The sequence below is a fragment of the Arachis duranensis genome, chromosome 3 (assembly GCF_000817695.3).
Source record: "Arachis duranensis cultivar V14167 chromosome 3, aradu.V14167.gnm2.J7QH, whole genome shotgun sequence".
NCBI classification, from domain to species: domain Eukaryota; kingdom Viridiplantae; phylum Streptophyta; class Magnoliopsida; order Fabales; family Fabaceae; genus Arachis; species Arachis duranensis.
In genome coordinates this window covers 27,107,876-27,123,495 of record NC_029774.3, presented here as the reverse complement: position 1 = coordinate 27,123,495, position 15,620 = coordinate 27,107,876, and the positions used below count along the sequence as shown (strand labels likewise).

Sequence of the window (15,620 nt, the reverse complement as noted above, 5' to 3'; positions counted from 1 at the left end):
AAATACCCAACAATCTCAAACCTCAAACTCTCAAGTTCCAAATCAAAACTTCATACTACCAAATACATTTCAAAATCCAAATCCACAAAATCTCTCTAATTTCAATTTTCAAACTCCTTATAATAATCAATTTCCTATATTCCAATCACAAAATCAAAATTCACAAATACCCCATTTACCATTTTCATCCATATTTAACCCTTCTATCGGAAATGTTACTCCAACTTCCTTGCCGTTTCCAACTCAATTTAGTGCATCAAGACATAACTCATCTGGTGTTGGTGGCTCTTCTAACCCATTCTCTCAGACTCCTATACAATCTAGTCCAAATTTGTAATATTCATATTTTGCCAACCCTCGTGGATTAGATGCTATCGACAATGATGATGATATTGAAGATCGAAGGCAAGATAGTAGTCAACACTGGCATTGGAAAGAGGATGAGATGCTGATAAGTGCATGGTTAAATGTTTCAACTGACCCTATAGTTGGTACCGATCAAAAGGGAGAAACATTTTGGAGTCGAATTCATAGCTATTGTGTAGAATTTTGCTCCGACATGACAAGGGGGGTAGTTGCATGTAAGAAACGATGATATAAGATCAACAAAGCTGTTGCACAATTTGCTGGTTGCTACGATCAAGCTAGTCGAAACATAAGGAGTGGTTCGAACGCTGATGATATAAAGGAGTTGGCTTATAAACTTTATTCCACAAATTATGGTCAAAAATTCACTTTTGAGAGGCATTGGAACATGCTTCGGTTGGAGCAAAAATGGAGAAGCCAACTACCTACACAGAGTGGCGGCTCAAAGAGAACCAATGTTAGTGCAACTAGAGCATACTCATCCTCATCAAACCCAGAAACACCGTTGGCTGACGAACCCGGTGTGGACTCTCCCGTTCGCCCACAAGGATCAAAGAAGAGCAAGCGAAAAGGTAAGGAAAAAGCACAGATGTCTGAAAATTTTAGCGAAAGAAAATCATCGGTTGTCAAAAAATTATCTCTCATGGAAGATATTAAGAATGTTAGAGAAAAGGAACTAATGGATAGGGAAAAAGAAAGAGAAGAGGAGAAGGAACATAGAGTAAAGATTATGGCAATCAAAGAGAAGGAGTTACAAATTCAAGCGGCAATGAAAGAACAAGAATTACAAGCTCAAGCAGCAATGAAAGAAAAAGAATTACAAACTCAGAGGTATATTAAAGAAATGAAGATAAAAGCAAAAGAAAGGGAAATGAAAAGGATGGCCAAGGAAAGGGAAAGGGAGATGGATATGCAAATACTTAATGCTGACACGTCTACAATGAGTGAAAAACGACGAGCTCTTCATGAGATTGCATGTGAGAAAATAATCGCCAAGTGGTTTACTTAATGGTTTCTTGTATTAGTAGAGTTATGTAGTATGTTCTTATTTTTATTGTGTATTACTGGTTTATGATGTAGTTTGTTTTATTTATTTCTGATGTAAGTTTTTAAATTAGTCAATATTATTGTGCCCTTATTGTTCATGAAAGTGGCCGTTGCAAAACTAGCCGTTGCAAAACTAGCCGTTAACTAGCCATTGCAAAACTAGCTGTTGCAAAACTAGCCGTTGCAAAACTAGCCGTTAACTAGCCGTTGCAAAACTAGCTGTTAACTAGCCGTTGCAAAACTAGCCGTTAACTAGCCGTTAGGGTACTTATTGCAGACACACTTATAAATATCAACTATCAATGACTCTGCAACTCCACTTCAACTCTTGTTTCTCACCTCGAAAGAGAACTAAAAATTACATTTTTAAATATGGCTAGAAATTTTGTTGATATGTTTAATGAGGCTTTGTATGGCAAAAGAAGACGGCAAGATAACACAGTCATAGATAATTGGATCGATGAGTGTTTACTCCAAGATTCAGAAGAAGAAGAAGATATCGATAGAAGCTCTATCCCAATTACTCGTAGATGGATCAACAGAGATCGAGAAGCAGGACATGATCGCCTTTATCAAGATTACTTTGCAGATGAACCGGTGTATAATGCTGACATTTTTCAACGGAGATTTCGAATGAGAAGACAGGTGTTCCTTCGGATAGTAGATGCTCTCTCAAACGTCTATCCGTATTTCCAACAGAGGGTTGATGCAACTGGAAGAAGAGGCTTGTCGCCACTCCAGAAATGTACCGCTGCAATACGGATGTTAGCATATGGCGTAGGAGCTGATGCTGTTGATGATTATGTGCGCATAGGCGAGAGCACTACAATTGAATGCTTGGAAAAATTTGTTGAAGGTGTCATTTCGGTGTTCGAGGATGAATACTTGCGAAATCCCAAACCAAATGACGTACAACGCCTGCTACAAATGGCGGAGGGTCGTGGCTTCCCTGGCATGTTGGGTAGATTTGACTGCATGCATTGGCAATGGAAAAATTGTCCAAAGGCGTGGAAAGGTACGTACATGAGCGGTTATCGTGGGGTTGCAACCATAGTACTTGAGGTTGTAGCATCTTCAGACCTTTGGATATGGCATGCGTTCTTTGGAGTTTCTGGTTCAAATAACGATATCAACGTGTTAGATCGTTCTCCAATATTCGATGATATTCTAAATGACCGTACTCCGGAGGTAAATTTCACTATTAATGGTAATAATCATACTATGGGATACTATTTAGCAGATGGTATTTATCCTGAATGGGTCACATTTGTCAAATCAATCTCAAAGCCACAAGGGGAGAAACGCAAGTTATTTGCACAATACCAAGAAGGGCAAAGAAAAGATGTGGAGCGAGCATTCGGAGTGTTGCAAGCACGCTTTGCAATTATACGTGGTCCAACTCATTTTTGGGAAAAAAAGAAGCTTGCCAACATAATGAGAGCTTGTATTATATTGCATAATATGATTGTTGAGGATGAAAGAGACACTTATGCAGGAAATTTTGCTCAGGGCTTGGAGTATGATGATGTCGAAAATGGCTTATCACAACCTCAGCTGGGAGAAGAAGATTTCGCACCATACCATCAATTTCTCCAAAGAAATGCCCAACTTCGAAATATGCAGCAGCATAGACAATTGAAAGAGGACTTGATTGAACACATATGGCAATTTCACAATGCTTGTCGTCAACTGTAAAGCTTAATTATGTTTTTCTTTGTATTAAGTAATTTTACAAATAGTGTAACCCCGAATTATATATTATGTATTATTATTATATATGAATTTATTTAATATTAATATCTTTTAATAGTTAATTATTTATTTAATATTAATATCTTTTAATAGTGAATTATTTTTAAATTTATAAATTTAAATAATATTATTAAAAAAAATTAATTACATTAATTTCAAGTATTTTAATTAATTAATTAAGTGGGACCACAACAGGGACTAAAGTCAGTTCCTCCTAATGGAGAAGAGATAGATGTTGTAAGTTCCTATTTACTGTTTATGACACAAAAGCTGATGTGGAGTTACTTTTTATGACAGGTGGGCCATAAACAGGAACTGGGATGAGTTCCCTACTGGAGATGGTCTAAAGCGCATGATAACAATATTGTGCAGATCTCTGTCATTCTCAGCATCATCTTCTAAGAGCAAGTCCAATGCATGAGTCCAATTCTACTTTTTCTGACACAACGAGGCCTTTACCGTTGGAGGAAATGAAGAAAAGGTCCTCACACAGATTTCAAGAGAAACCAGGCCTTCTGAATGAGACTATGAGATGGCCAATAATAACTTGCCATTTATTATTTAAATAAATAATTATATAAAATTTTAATTAAAATCGTAATTAATTTATTAATAATTAAAATAATTAATTATATACACTTTTATTCTCACATTTTCTACTACTCTTCTTCATTTTCTTCTAAGTTTACAAAATCAAAGTTCTGCTAATATTATTTTTTGTTCGGAAAAATGGATCCAAACCAACTCAATTCTTTCTTCAATTACTTACAAAACTTTTCTCAAATTCCAAATACCTAACAATCTCAAACCTCAAACTCTTAAGTCCCAAATCAAAACTTCACACTACCGAATACATTTCAAAATCCAAATCCACAAAATCTTTTTAATTTCAATTTTCAAGCTCCTTATAATAATCAATTTCCTATATTTCAACCACAAAATCAAAATTCACAAACACCACATTTTCCATTTTCATCCATATTTAACCCCTCTATCGGAAATGTTACTCCAACTTCTTTGCCGTTTCCAACTCAATCCAATGCATCAAGACATAACTCATCTGGTGTTGGTGGCTCTTCTAACCCATCCTCTCAGACTCCTATACAATCTAGTCCAAATTCGCAATATTCAGATTTTGCCAACCCTCGTGTTCAACTAACCCTATAGTTGGTACCGATAAAAAAAGGGAAACATTTGGAGTCGAATTCATAGCTACTGTGTAGAATTTTGCTCCGACATGACAAGAGGGGTAGTTGCATGTAAGAAACGATGATCAACAAGGCTGTTGCACAATTTGCTGGTTGCTATGATCAAGCTATTCGAAATATAAGGAGTGGTTCGAACGCTAATGATATAAAGGAGTTGGCCTATAAACTTTACTTCACAAATTATGGTCAAAAATTCACTTTTGAGAGGCATTGGAACATGTTTATGTTGGAGCAAAAATGGAGAAGCCAACTACCTACACAGAGTGGCGGCTCAAAGAGAACAAATGTTAGTGCAACTGGAGCATACTCATCATCATCAAACCCAGAAACACCATTGGCTGACGAACCCGGTGTGGACTCTCCCGTTCGCCCATAAGGATCAAAGAAGAGCAAGCGAAAAGGTAAGGAAAAAGCACAAATATCTGAAGATTTTAGAAAAAAGAAATAATCGGTCGTTAAAAAATTATCTCTAATAGAAGATATTAAGAATGTCAGAGAAAAGGAACTAATGGATAGGGAAAAAGAAAGAGAAGAGGAGAGGGAACATAGAGCAAAGATTATGGCAATTAAAGAGAAGGAGTTACAAATTCAAGCGGCAATGAAAGAACAAGAATTACAAGCTCAAGCGGCAATGAAGGAACAATAATTACAAACTCAGAGGTATATTAAAGAAATGGAGATAAAAACAAAAGAAAGGAAAATGGAAAGGATGGCCAAGGAAAGGGAAAGGAAAATGGATATGCAAATACTTACTGCTGACACGTCTACAATGAGTGAAAAACGATGAGCTCTTCATGAGATTGCATGTGAGAAAATAATCGGCAAGTGGTTTATTTAATGGTTCCTTGTATTCGTAGAGTTATGTAGTATGTTCTTATTTTTATTGCATATTACTGTTATGTGATGTAGTTTCTAGTTTAAATAACGATATCAACGTATTAGATCATTCTCCAGTGTTCGATGATATTCTAAATGACTGTGCTCCAGAGGTAAATTATACCATTAATGGTAATAATTATACTATGGGATACTATTTAGCAGATGGTATTTATCCTAAATGATCCACATTTGTCAAATCAATCTCAAAGCCATAAGGAGAGAAACGCAAGTTATTTGCACAATACCAAGAAAGGCAAAGAAAAGATGTGGAGCGAGCATTCAGAGTGTTGCAAGCACGCTTTGCAATTATACGTGGTCCAGCTCGTTTTTGAGAAAAGAAGAAGCTTGCCAACATAATGAGAGTTTGTATTATATTGCATAATATGATTGTTGAGGATGAAAGAGACACTTATGCTTGAAATTTTACTCAAGGCTTAGAGTATGATGATGTCGAAAATGGCTTATCACAATCTCAGCTGGGAGAAGAAGATTTTGCACCATACCATCAATTTCTCCAAAGAAATGCCCAACTTCGAAATAGGCAGCAGCATAGACAATTGAAAGAGGACTTGATTGAATACATATGGTAATTTCACAATGCTTGTAGTCAACTATAGAGCTTAATTATGTTTTTCTTTATATTAAGTAATTTTACAAATTAGTGTAATCCCGAATTATATATTGTGTATTATTGTTATATATGAATTTATTTAATATTAATATCTTTTAATAATAAATTATTTTTAAATTTATAAATTTAAATTACATTATTCAAAATAATGAATTACATTAATTTCAAGTATTTTAATTAATTAATTAAGTGGGACCATAATAAAGATTAAAGCTAGTTCCTCCTAATGGAGAAGAGAAAAATGCTTTGAGTTCCTATTTATCGTTAGAAAATTATTATTTCCTAATTTTATTGAGAGGACTATTGAGAGAAGTCCTTCAAGGTGATTCGATGTAGGATCTGTCGTGGATCTTTGCTTCTACAACCGTTAAGATGCTCAAAGTCTTTCCTATTTTGGTTGTAGTGGAAATATATGTCATTTGTTTAGATTGCAACCTCGTTTTAAATTTGCTTAAAAAGGATTCTGAGATGCAAATATTTGAAAGATATCTTTTAAAGTCTATGGCTGACTATAGACAGCTTTTTAAAACGATTTATAACAATCTTATATGCTTTTAGAAAAGGTTGAACTTTGAATAAACTACTTAGTAAAAGATAAATATAGATGAAAGAAATATAGAGTTCAAAGTGAGAAGTACAAGTGATATATATTATTTCAGCTAAAAATGCCTATATCCAGTCCTCAAATGACTTGCTATTAGAATAAGTGTATAAAGATATTATTTGCACAAAACTTTTTGAGGCTATAACTTTGACTCAGATTCCACCACGGTATAACTTAATAACCTTAGATATTAGTTTTTGAAGTCTTATTAAGACTATAATTGACTTTATCAGATATTCAGCAGATCATCTCAAGTAAAACTCAAATTGAATACCTTACTAGCTAAGAACGTTAAATAATATTGTTGCTCAAGCATTCTCTATCTAAAAAGGGACTTAGTTGGATATCCAATTAACCAAGAGTCTTAGATATTTTCCTGCCTTTCTCAAGTAAGACTCATACCAAACCACAGCTTGACCTAAGAATGTTATATTCTTTCTTTAATACTTCTCAAGACTAGAATCATTGAATGATTGAGGGTGTCAACATTAAACACTCACTAGGTGAACCAGTTAAAAGACATTTTCAACTTCTACAACTGATTTGACGAATCCTTTATGTGATCAGTTTTGTGCAAACTTATTTCTATGGTAGTCAGCCCACTCAACTTATTTTCCGACGTTGTTTCTCAGTTTTTTTACTTATTCATATTTCTCATTGACACACTTGAGCAAATATTAGTACATTAATAAATTTATTAAATTATATTTAGATTTATTAATCATCAAAATTCTTTGTAAAATTTCATGGAGCTAACAGTTACAAGACTAACGTGTATGTTACACATTAATCTATTATTTTGCATGTACACACGAGGAAAAAGACCACCTTTAAAAGTGAAGTCACCTAAGTGTATATTATTTGAATTTAATTTCTAGATTAAGAACTCTTTTATCAATTCATCTATTTGTTATGATTTATTATTTTCTATATAAAGGATATTTTCTATTTTTTTTATATTTTGTCTTGTAGGATATAGATATCTTCTAGTTGGTAAGCACAAGACACAAGAGGGAGAGAATTGAGTATATGAAAACAACGATAATTTTTCAAAATTGCATAAGCATGCTTAAATTAAATGAAAAAATGAATTAGTACTTGTACTTTTTCAAGAGGTTCCAAGATAACGTCAAGCATTTGTAAAGAGTGATACTTTTTGCACCACTTTGTTTAAACAAATTAAAAAGCAAATGGTAACGCTCTACTACTTTTCCAAGGACTTGACTAAATCCCAAGCACTTAAAAAGAGCTATATTTTTCACACACTTCGTAATATAAATAACAATTAAATGTAAAGTATTTAAGAGAAGAGAACAATGCAAACTCGATATATTATACTTATCACTAAACTATTTTTTTATGAAAAAAATAATACATGAAAATTTTAATTCCTTAAGTAATTAAGATGCCTTCTTTTTTCTAATAATTTTATTTTTGCTAAAAATATCTAAGCCATTTGTACTTGTTAAAAAGAATAAATGCACAGGAACAAACGAATTACTCATTGTATTGACCCGTTGGGTCATAAAAACTAAAGGAAAGGTATAGATAGATAATAAAAATATTAAATAACGTGAACAATAGATATATCGGATATTCAATTTAATAGGTATACAGAAGATTAGAGTTACGGTTAGGATTAGGGTTAGGGTTAGCATTTAGAGTTAGGATTAGGATTAGGGTTGTTCGTTACTTTTAATTGGATGGTTATTTCTTTTGATTCGATTTACTCATGCACAGTTAATAATGACTGGATGTTCAATTTACTAGGTGTGCGGATGGTTATCCTAATGTTAAGGTTTATGAAATAATTTATAGATGGAGTATTTTTTTACTTTATTGAGTTAATTGTAGAGTTTATTATTCACATTGTTTATAAAAATTATTGTCTACCTAACAAAACTCCTAAACTAAAATATTCCTGACAAAGTGAACAATAATTAAGAAGTTACTTTTTTGCCAAAAAAAAAGAAAAAGTTAAACGATTTTATTAGGCAAACAAACAGACCATTAGACTCTAGAATTAATTCAATAAAATAAAAAAACACTTTATAAACACATTTTATCTCCAAATTACTATCCAATAGAAAATAACGAATATAATCACCTGTATATCTATCGAATTAAACATCATACATATTCATTATTCATATTATTTAGTATTCTTATTATCTATGTATACTTTTCCAAAGTTAAGCACTAGAAAGACAATTTCACTTATTTTCACGTTCAAATGCTACACAATATATAATAAAAGGCTAACGACTCCAGTCCAATAAAAGAAAAAAGGCTAACGAGACTTCCCGCCATTTTCACAATCATTAACCTCAAGGGTTTTCGTTTTCATTTAGCCTACGAAAGAAAGAAAGGAGAAGCACAGAGAACTTGAAAGATCATCAATTCATCATCCATCAATAATGGCTGTCAAAATTTACATCGTGTATGAACTTTTTGTTTGTCTTCTGCGTTACGTTATCTGTATCATTGTTAACCCTGTTTCTTGCGTGCCTCATCAAATGGATTGGTTCTAATTTCGATGTTCTTTGAGCTTCTTGAGTGCTAATTGAATTCGGATTTTCATTTCGTTCTTTAATGAATTTCTTAGTATGCTTCTATTCTGCTATATGTATTATTTTTTTTTTTTTCCAGGTACTACGCGCGGAGTTCGTGCTTATACAGACTAGCCGAAAAAATAAGAACAGGCGCTGAATCTGTAGAAGGTGTTAAAGCCACACTGTGGAAGGTATGTGTATTCATATATGTTTTCATGTGCCACATTTTCCATAAAATTTGAAAAGAGAAGAAAAGGGGACTAATTTTTAGATCATCAACATCAGCCAATCTTTTCTTTAATTTTAAAATTTTTATTTTTTTTTTGAGAATTTAAAATTAAAGATTTATGATTTAGAGTTTTAAGATAAATAAAATAATTTTTAAAAAATTAGTTAATATTGACCGAAGAAAATTGGCTCTTTGTCATTATTAGTCAATTAGTAATAGTAATTCTGCTTTATATTACCAATAATTATTGCAGTGTTATCATTATTGTTCATGCCATGATTGTTAACCTGTATTGGATTCATACTTTGTTTTTGTAAAGTTCACTTCATTCTTGCATTGTTAACAAAGTCACTTCTTGTGGCTCCAGTATTTCGTTAAACAAAAATACAATGCACATATTAAAAATCAGCCACTAAATTTGTTATTTATGTATAAATGCATGTGTTTAATTTATTTTCAATATATATTTTATGCCTATGTCTAATTTGGTGATCAATTTTTTTGTGTACACATTTTGTAATCATCTATACAATTCTGCCACACCAACAAACAAAAGGAAATAAGTAAGCAAGATGTTTCTCTCTTGAAATCTAACAATGCTCTGTGACCAAGTTCTCTTCAGCAGGGGGAAACTAATTGCCTTTTGATTTTTCCAATAATTTCTAAATGTTGATTTCAATGAGAAAATAAACTCCATAGTTAATTGCTGAATGAGGTATGAGCAGGTACCTGACAAACAGATGATAGATTGGCCAAAAGGTTCATTCAAGACTGAGATGGACATAGACATACCTGTGATTAAGCCTGATGAGCTCCCTAAGGCCGACGGATTCATCTTCGGTTTTCCATCAAGATTCGGAATGATGGCGCCTCAGTTTAAGGCTTTTCTGGACGCGACCGGATGCCTTTGGAAAACACAGGAGCTTGCAGGCAAACCAGCTGGAATCTTCTGCAGTGCGCACCACCAAGGATGTGGCCAAGAGACTTCAGCGTACGAAGCGAAATCTCTTACCTAGAAATAATGCTGTTTCTTTGGCAAATTTGAATGTGGCTGATACATTTCACTACTTCTTTTGACAGGCTTAGTGCTGTCACTCAGCTTGTTCATCATGGAATGTTGTTTGTTCCTATTGGATACACTTTTAGGCCTGGAATGTTTGAGATGGAACAAGTGAAAGGCGGAACACCCTATGGCACGGCCAGTTATAGTTTTGAAGAGCCAACTTTCCTAGAGTTGGAGCAAGCATTCCACCAGGGGAATTATATTGCAACCATCACAAAGAAGCTTAAGGGATATGCAATATAAACACAGTGGATACAAAATTTGTTAGATTGAACATTGTTATTGGGTTCTATTACTGTTTCTATAGTAATATAGGTTTAAAAGAACTAGTGCCATGTGCTTACTTCTATTGTTCTGTTACATTGTAAAGGAGTAAATTTATTTTTGACATCAATTTCATACTTATGTTATAATCGTTAGTAATTTCTGCTGGTAATTAAATATCTTTAAGTGGTATGGCTCTTATTCTGAATCAAATATTGGTCCTTTATCATTAGATACTTCCTCTTTCTCATGTTTCCAATCATTCAATTTTAATGTAACAAAACTTAACTGATTCTGTTCTCCTCATCTTTACTGTTGCTTATTGGGAACTTATGAATCATGAATTGGTTTGGTTCTCTTTGTAAAAGGCAGCTTGAATCTGCATAAATTGTTGGAATAGGTCTTCCGAATTCGGCTTCCTGTTTGGAGGATTTTGGTTGAATTGTTGTGCAAGAATTCTCTGATTACTCCATAAAAATATTAGACAGAAAAGAGAAAACCCAAAATAAATAAATAAGAACACTTTACTACTGAAACTAACTCCTACCAAACTCTCTAACCATGAAATACACATGCAACTTAATGAATAAATATCATTAGTGCTGATAAATTCTGATGGTTTACACACCTTGCCTTGCTGTCATAGAATCTGAATTCTTGTTGCATTCCATATCTAATTCTCCACTAAATCTTGGGATGAATCAATACTACCCAGTCTACACTTACAATTGGGATTGTTCTTACCACAAAAGCCACAACTCACCATACACAGCATTTTTTTATGTACATATAAGGTTTAAACAGTAATTAAATATTTATAAATGTCAAACTATCATATTAATTTGTGTTTGAAGTATCCCTGAAGTAAGAAAACAAAAATTAATTAGTCAAATAAAAAATTATTTACAAACTTTTTTTAACTAATAATTAGCCAATAAGACAGTAATTGAAAAAGGAGTAAAAATTTGAGTTGATATTATAGAGATAAAAAGAAAAAAATTAAAAGAAAAAGATTAACTAATTATTAGTTAACAAAAATTGGTTCCTAACTATAAGAGCTTAATAAGTATCTCCCGTGCAGTTGCCACTACTATTCTTCAACCATCAACGACGAAGAAACACATAACAACACACAATCATCAACTGAAAGAGAACATTAAAAATCATCAATGGCAGTCAAAGTTTACATTGTGTATGCCCCTTATTTTTCTTCTTTGTTTCGTAATATCATGTTAATTAATAATTAGTGATTAATCTCTCCTTTTTTCAAATTTATCGTTCTCTCATGCATGGTCTTTCATTATGGAAAATTCACAACTGATCTTCTTTCACTTATTCAAACGGGCTCTTCTTTGTTTGTGATATTGATTTGTAAAAAGAAAATGGATCTTTCTAAATTTTCTTGGGCTATAATTATCTTCTAGTGAGAGCGCAGTTTTTATGATTGTTTTGACTTGAATTGGAAGCATGATCAAGATATTTAGAGATGAAGATTTTTTGTGCTTGTTTGTGTTAGATTACTACTTTTGCCATTAGAATAGATGCTTCTACATCTGAAATTGATATATAAAAATTTCAAGAATTAAGTATTTTCCATTAAAGGGGTTGATGTCATTTTGTGATCTGTGATCATGCAACTTTCATCTTCTTTTCAGCTATCTTATATTGCCAAACTTGATTCTGCACTGTTTATAAGAAAGTGAAGTCAGTTTTGATCTTATACTTTAAGACAAGATTGATGAAATGGAACTTTCTTTTTCAATACAAGATTAATTTACAATGAGAGTGATAAAATCTAGACCTTGGTGCCTTCAGTTTTGCATTTTCACCTTTCTTTTTTAGTTTTACAGCTTTATTTACAAAAAAGAACAACATTATTTCTTTTATTTTGACAGTTACTACTCGATGTATGGGCATGTGGAGCAACTAGCAAGACAAATAAAGAGAGGTGCAGAATCTGTACAAGGTGTTGAGGCCAAACTATGGCAGGCATGTATTAATTAATTAACTAATATTTTTGACTTACCATATAAATATATGATATCATTCCTAAGCATATGGATTTCCATTTCCAGTATATCCAAAATATCCATTTGAAAAAAATCATATTAATATGAGCAGGTACCTGAGACACTACCAAATGGAGTGCTTCATAAGCTGAATGCACCACCAAAGAGTGATGTACCAATCATTGAACCTGATATGCTCAATGGAGCTGATGGCCTTATCTTCGGCTTCCCCACGCGGTTCGGAATGATGGCTGCCCAGTTCATGGATTTTCTTGACAAAACCGGACCTCTTTGGTTGCAACAAGACCTTGTAGGCAAGCCTGCTGGACTCTTCTACAGCACCGGTTCGCAAGGCGGTGGACAAGAAACAACACCGTGAGAAAACAAGCTTCTATATCTTAACTCTGTTCCTTAGTAGATATCACTATGTACTTATTAGTTGCTGATCAAACTTGTCATGATTTATGTATAGCCTTACTGCTATAACAATGCTGGCACATCATGGAATGATATATGTTCCGATCGGATACACGTTCGGCCATTGCATGTTCGAGATGGAAGAAGTGAAAGGTGGAAGCCCTTATGGAGCAGGGACTTATGCTGGTGATGGAACAAGACAGGTTTCTGAGATTGAATTGCTGCAAGCATTCTATCAGGGGAATATTCTTGCCACCATCACCAAGAAGCTCAAGGATGCTGCATAAAGCATATAATGTTTTTGGCAATTTTTTCTTTTCAAGGTGATATTGATTTGTATGGAGTTCTATTCTAGTACTTCTTGTCTTCGTTTGCATTCTGTGTTCATCAAGCACACAAATAGATTGAAGTTTTATTTTAGTCGTTTAAGCTTTATGAATTAGTCATTTGAGTCCCCAACATTCAAATATTAACTTTAGTCTCTCAAGTTGAAAAGTATAAGTCATATTAGTGGTTTTGCCTCCGAAAGCACACTATTAAAATGTATACCAGAGTTGGGAATTTCTTTGATGAAGAGTTGAATTGGGTGAAAAGAAATTTTTTTTTTTACCAAATTTATAAAAAAAGTGATAAGATGCAAATAATTTGTATTGAATTTTATTTGTCTGCTCTAGAGTGTAGTTGTTAGTGGTACATTCACTGAAATGAAGAAAGTTTGTTTTAATTAATTATTTCTTCTTAGGCATAGAAGATACTTGTTGCCTTCTTTTGTATCTTAATCAAAAAAAGTTGTCGTGTCTGATTTAGGTGATATATCAAATACATAGTTATGGATATTTTTAAATACACTTAGTCATAATATATCAAATACATACTGTATGCCAATGTATGTATGTAAAATATAAAAGTTTGAACTACAATTTATCAAAATAAGATACATGCATTCTAACTTACAACAAATCGAAGAAACTAGGGAAACGAATGACACACAAACAGTCCCAAAGAGAAGTATAATCATTTCATCCTCACCATCCACAGAGCACCACATAAAAAAAACAGCCGGAAGAAAATTTACGATTTTAGTCACTAAAATTTAGGTCAAAAATTTTTTTTGTCTTTAACGTTTTTTTATACAAAATCATCCTTTAAATTTAACTTAATTTTAAAATTGTATTTTTTATTTAAATCTTAAAATTTTGGATCAAATTATTTCTAACAAAAAAATTATAAAAAATAAAAGAAAGAGAGTGTTTAAAATTGAGAGAGGGAAGGAGAACCACGGGAAAGCGGAAAGGGAATAAGAAGAAGAAAGAAGAAAGAAGAAAGGGGAAGAAGAAGATGGTGATGCCAACGAGGGAGAACGAACGTCGCATGACACGTTGCCGTTTCTGCTCCTCCTCCTTGCTCACTTGCTGCTCACCGCTGGCGCTGCTCCTCGCATGCTAGTCGTTATTCTGTAGGTTTTGATTCTATTTTTTGTTTATTTTTTTTATTCTTTGATATTTAAAATGTAGATTTATTGATTTTTTTTGTATTGATTTCTGTTTCTGTTTTTTGTATATTATATTATTGATTCTTTGTTTTTGATTCTTTAATATTTGTTGATTTATTAATTATTTGATTCTTTTGCTTTTATTTCTTTTATTTATTATATTATTATTTCTATTTCTGATTTTATTGTTATTGTTGCTGATGTTGTGATGAAGAAAAAGAAAAAGAAAAAACGAAACTAAGTATTTTGATGAAAAAAATTGTTAAAAAATAATATTTTAATCCAAAAAAAATTTTAAAATCTAACTGAACCTTAAAGATAATTTTATATGTAAAAAAAATTTAAAAAAAAATTTAACCTGTCCTTTAAAAACTAAAATTATAGTTGACCCAAAATTTTGCCAAACATTGACGCAGACCAACAAATTTTGACAAATACTCTCATCATAGAATATAATACTTCTTGACCCAAAAAAAAGAATATAATACTTGAAACCGGTACCAATATCGATTCTCAAGTGAAAATAATATTATGATCCAGCTTTTAGATTAGGACTAAAATAACAATTAGATAAAGAATATTTTTTTAAAAAAGATGTCAAACCATAAAAAACAAAATCTAGATCATATTCATATAGAAATTTGCATATATTTCACAAGATATACACGGACTACGAATTTTTCCTCCAAACAATATAAATAAAAAGAGATAGAGATTAGAGAATGGAGGGTGAGAATGATCTGGGCCACTTTCTCACTTCCACTTAGATATTTCAAAGAAATATAAACAAATGAAAAGTGAAATTTCCAATCAACCAACATATCCCCAAGCTCACTCACTCCCGTATTCTATATTCTCAATTATTATTCCTCCAAATTAGTACATTTCTTTTCCTTGAACTAATTAACGGTAGTGCCAGCTCTATTCACAGCATAACAAGATTTTTTTTTTCCTTTTTCTTTTTCTTTGAAGAGAAACAAATTTCAATTTTTCTTCCTATTACTAACATCAATTTTCAATAATTTCCTCAAAAGTTTAGACAAACAAAACTCTATAATCAGCAAACTCTGTGAATCCTAATTAACCCCCACCCTTTTGAGCATAATT

At 32.5% G+C, this 15,620-nt stretch overlaps 3 protein-coding genes across 3 annotated transcripts; all 3 read left to right on the top strand.

Annotated features, from left to right (window-relative positions):
• The first annotated feature begins 212 nt into the window (after positions 1-212).
• Positions 213-3,586, top strand: LOC107478363 (uncharacterized). Its single transcript, XM_021136733.2, has 5 exons — positions 213-234; positions 369-487; positions 602-1,132; positions 1,819-3,104; positions 3,463-3,586. The coding sequence occupies exons 1-5, from the start codon at positions 213-215 to the stop codon at positions 3,584-3,586; spliced, it is 2,082 nt and encodes a 693-aa protein (XP_020992392.2).
• Positions 3,587-8,855: 5,269 nt separating this feature from the next.
• On the top strand, positions 8,856-10,659 carry LOC107478364 (NAD(P)H dehydrogenase (quinone) FQR1-like). The gene is made up of 4 exons (XM_016098506.3): positions 8,856-8,927; positions 9,137-9,230; positions 9,994-10,259; positions 10,349-10,659. The coding sequence occupies exons 1-4, from the start codon at positions 8,905-8,907 to the stop codon at positions 10,572-10,574; spliced, it is 609 nt and encodes a 202-aa protein (XP_015953992.1). The 5' UTR covers positions 8,856-8,904; the 3' UTR covers positions 10,575-10,659.
• Positions 10,660-11,570: 911 nt separating this feature from the next.
• LOC107478373 (NAD(P)H dehydrogenase (quinone) FQR1-like) lies at positions 11,571-13,584 on the top strand. The gene is made up of 4 exons (XM_016098513.3): positions 11,571-11,787; positions 12,491-12,584; positions 12,717-12,979; positions 13,077-13,584. Exons 1-4 carry the CDS (start codon positions 11,765-11,767, stop codon positions 13,306-13,308), a joined length of 612 nt encoding a protein of 203 aa, XP_015953999.1. The 5' UTR covers positions 11,571-11,764; the 3' UTR covers positions 13,309-13,584.
• The last annotated feature ends 2,036 nt before the right edge of the window (positions 13,585-15,620 follow it).

What these genes read in the sequence shown, in the direction of transcription:
- LOC107478373 (XM_016098513.3), top strand. Translation starts at nt 11,765, where the DNA reads ATGGCAGTCAAAGTTTACATTGT. An exon ending in TTGAGGCCAAACTATGGCAG is followed by an intron (nt 12,585 to 12,716) that starts GCATGTATTAAT and finishes TAATATGAGCAG; the next exon opens with GTACCTGAGACACTACCAAA. An exon ending in GGTGGACAAGAAACAACACC is followed by an intron (nt 12,980 to 13,076) that starts GTGAGAAAACAA and finishes ATTTATGTATAG; the next exon opens with CCTTACTGCTATAACAATGC.
- LOC107478363 (XM_021136733.2), top strand. Translation starts at nt 213, where the DNA reads ATGTTACTCCAACTTCCTTGCC. An exon ending in ATGTTTCAACTGACCCTATA is followed by an intron (nt 488 to 601) that starts GTTGGTACCGAT and finishes CGATGATATAAG; the next exon opens with ATCAACAAAGCTGTTGCACA. An exon ending in CACAATGCTTGTCGTCAACT is followed by an intron (nt 3,105 to 3,462) that starts GTAAAGCTTAAT and finishes TTTTTATGACAG; the next exon opens with GTGGGCCATAAACAGGAACT.
- LOC107478364 (XM_016098506.3), top strand. Translation starts at nt 8,905, where the DNA reads ATGGCTGTCAAAATTTACATCGT. An exon ending in GCTGTCAAAATTTACATCGT is followed by an intron (nt 8,928 to 9,136) that starts GTATGAACTTTT and finishes TTTTTTTTCCAG; the next exon opens with GTACTACGCGCGGAGTTCGT. An exon ending in TTAAAGCCACACTGTGGAAG is followed by an intron (nt 9,231 to 9,993) that starts GTATGTGTATTC and finishes AGGTATGAGCAG; the next exon opens with GTACCTGACAAACAGATGAT.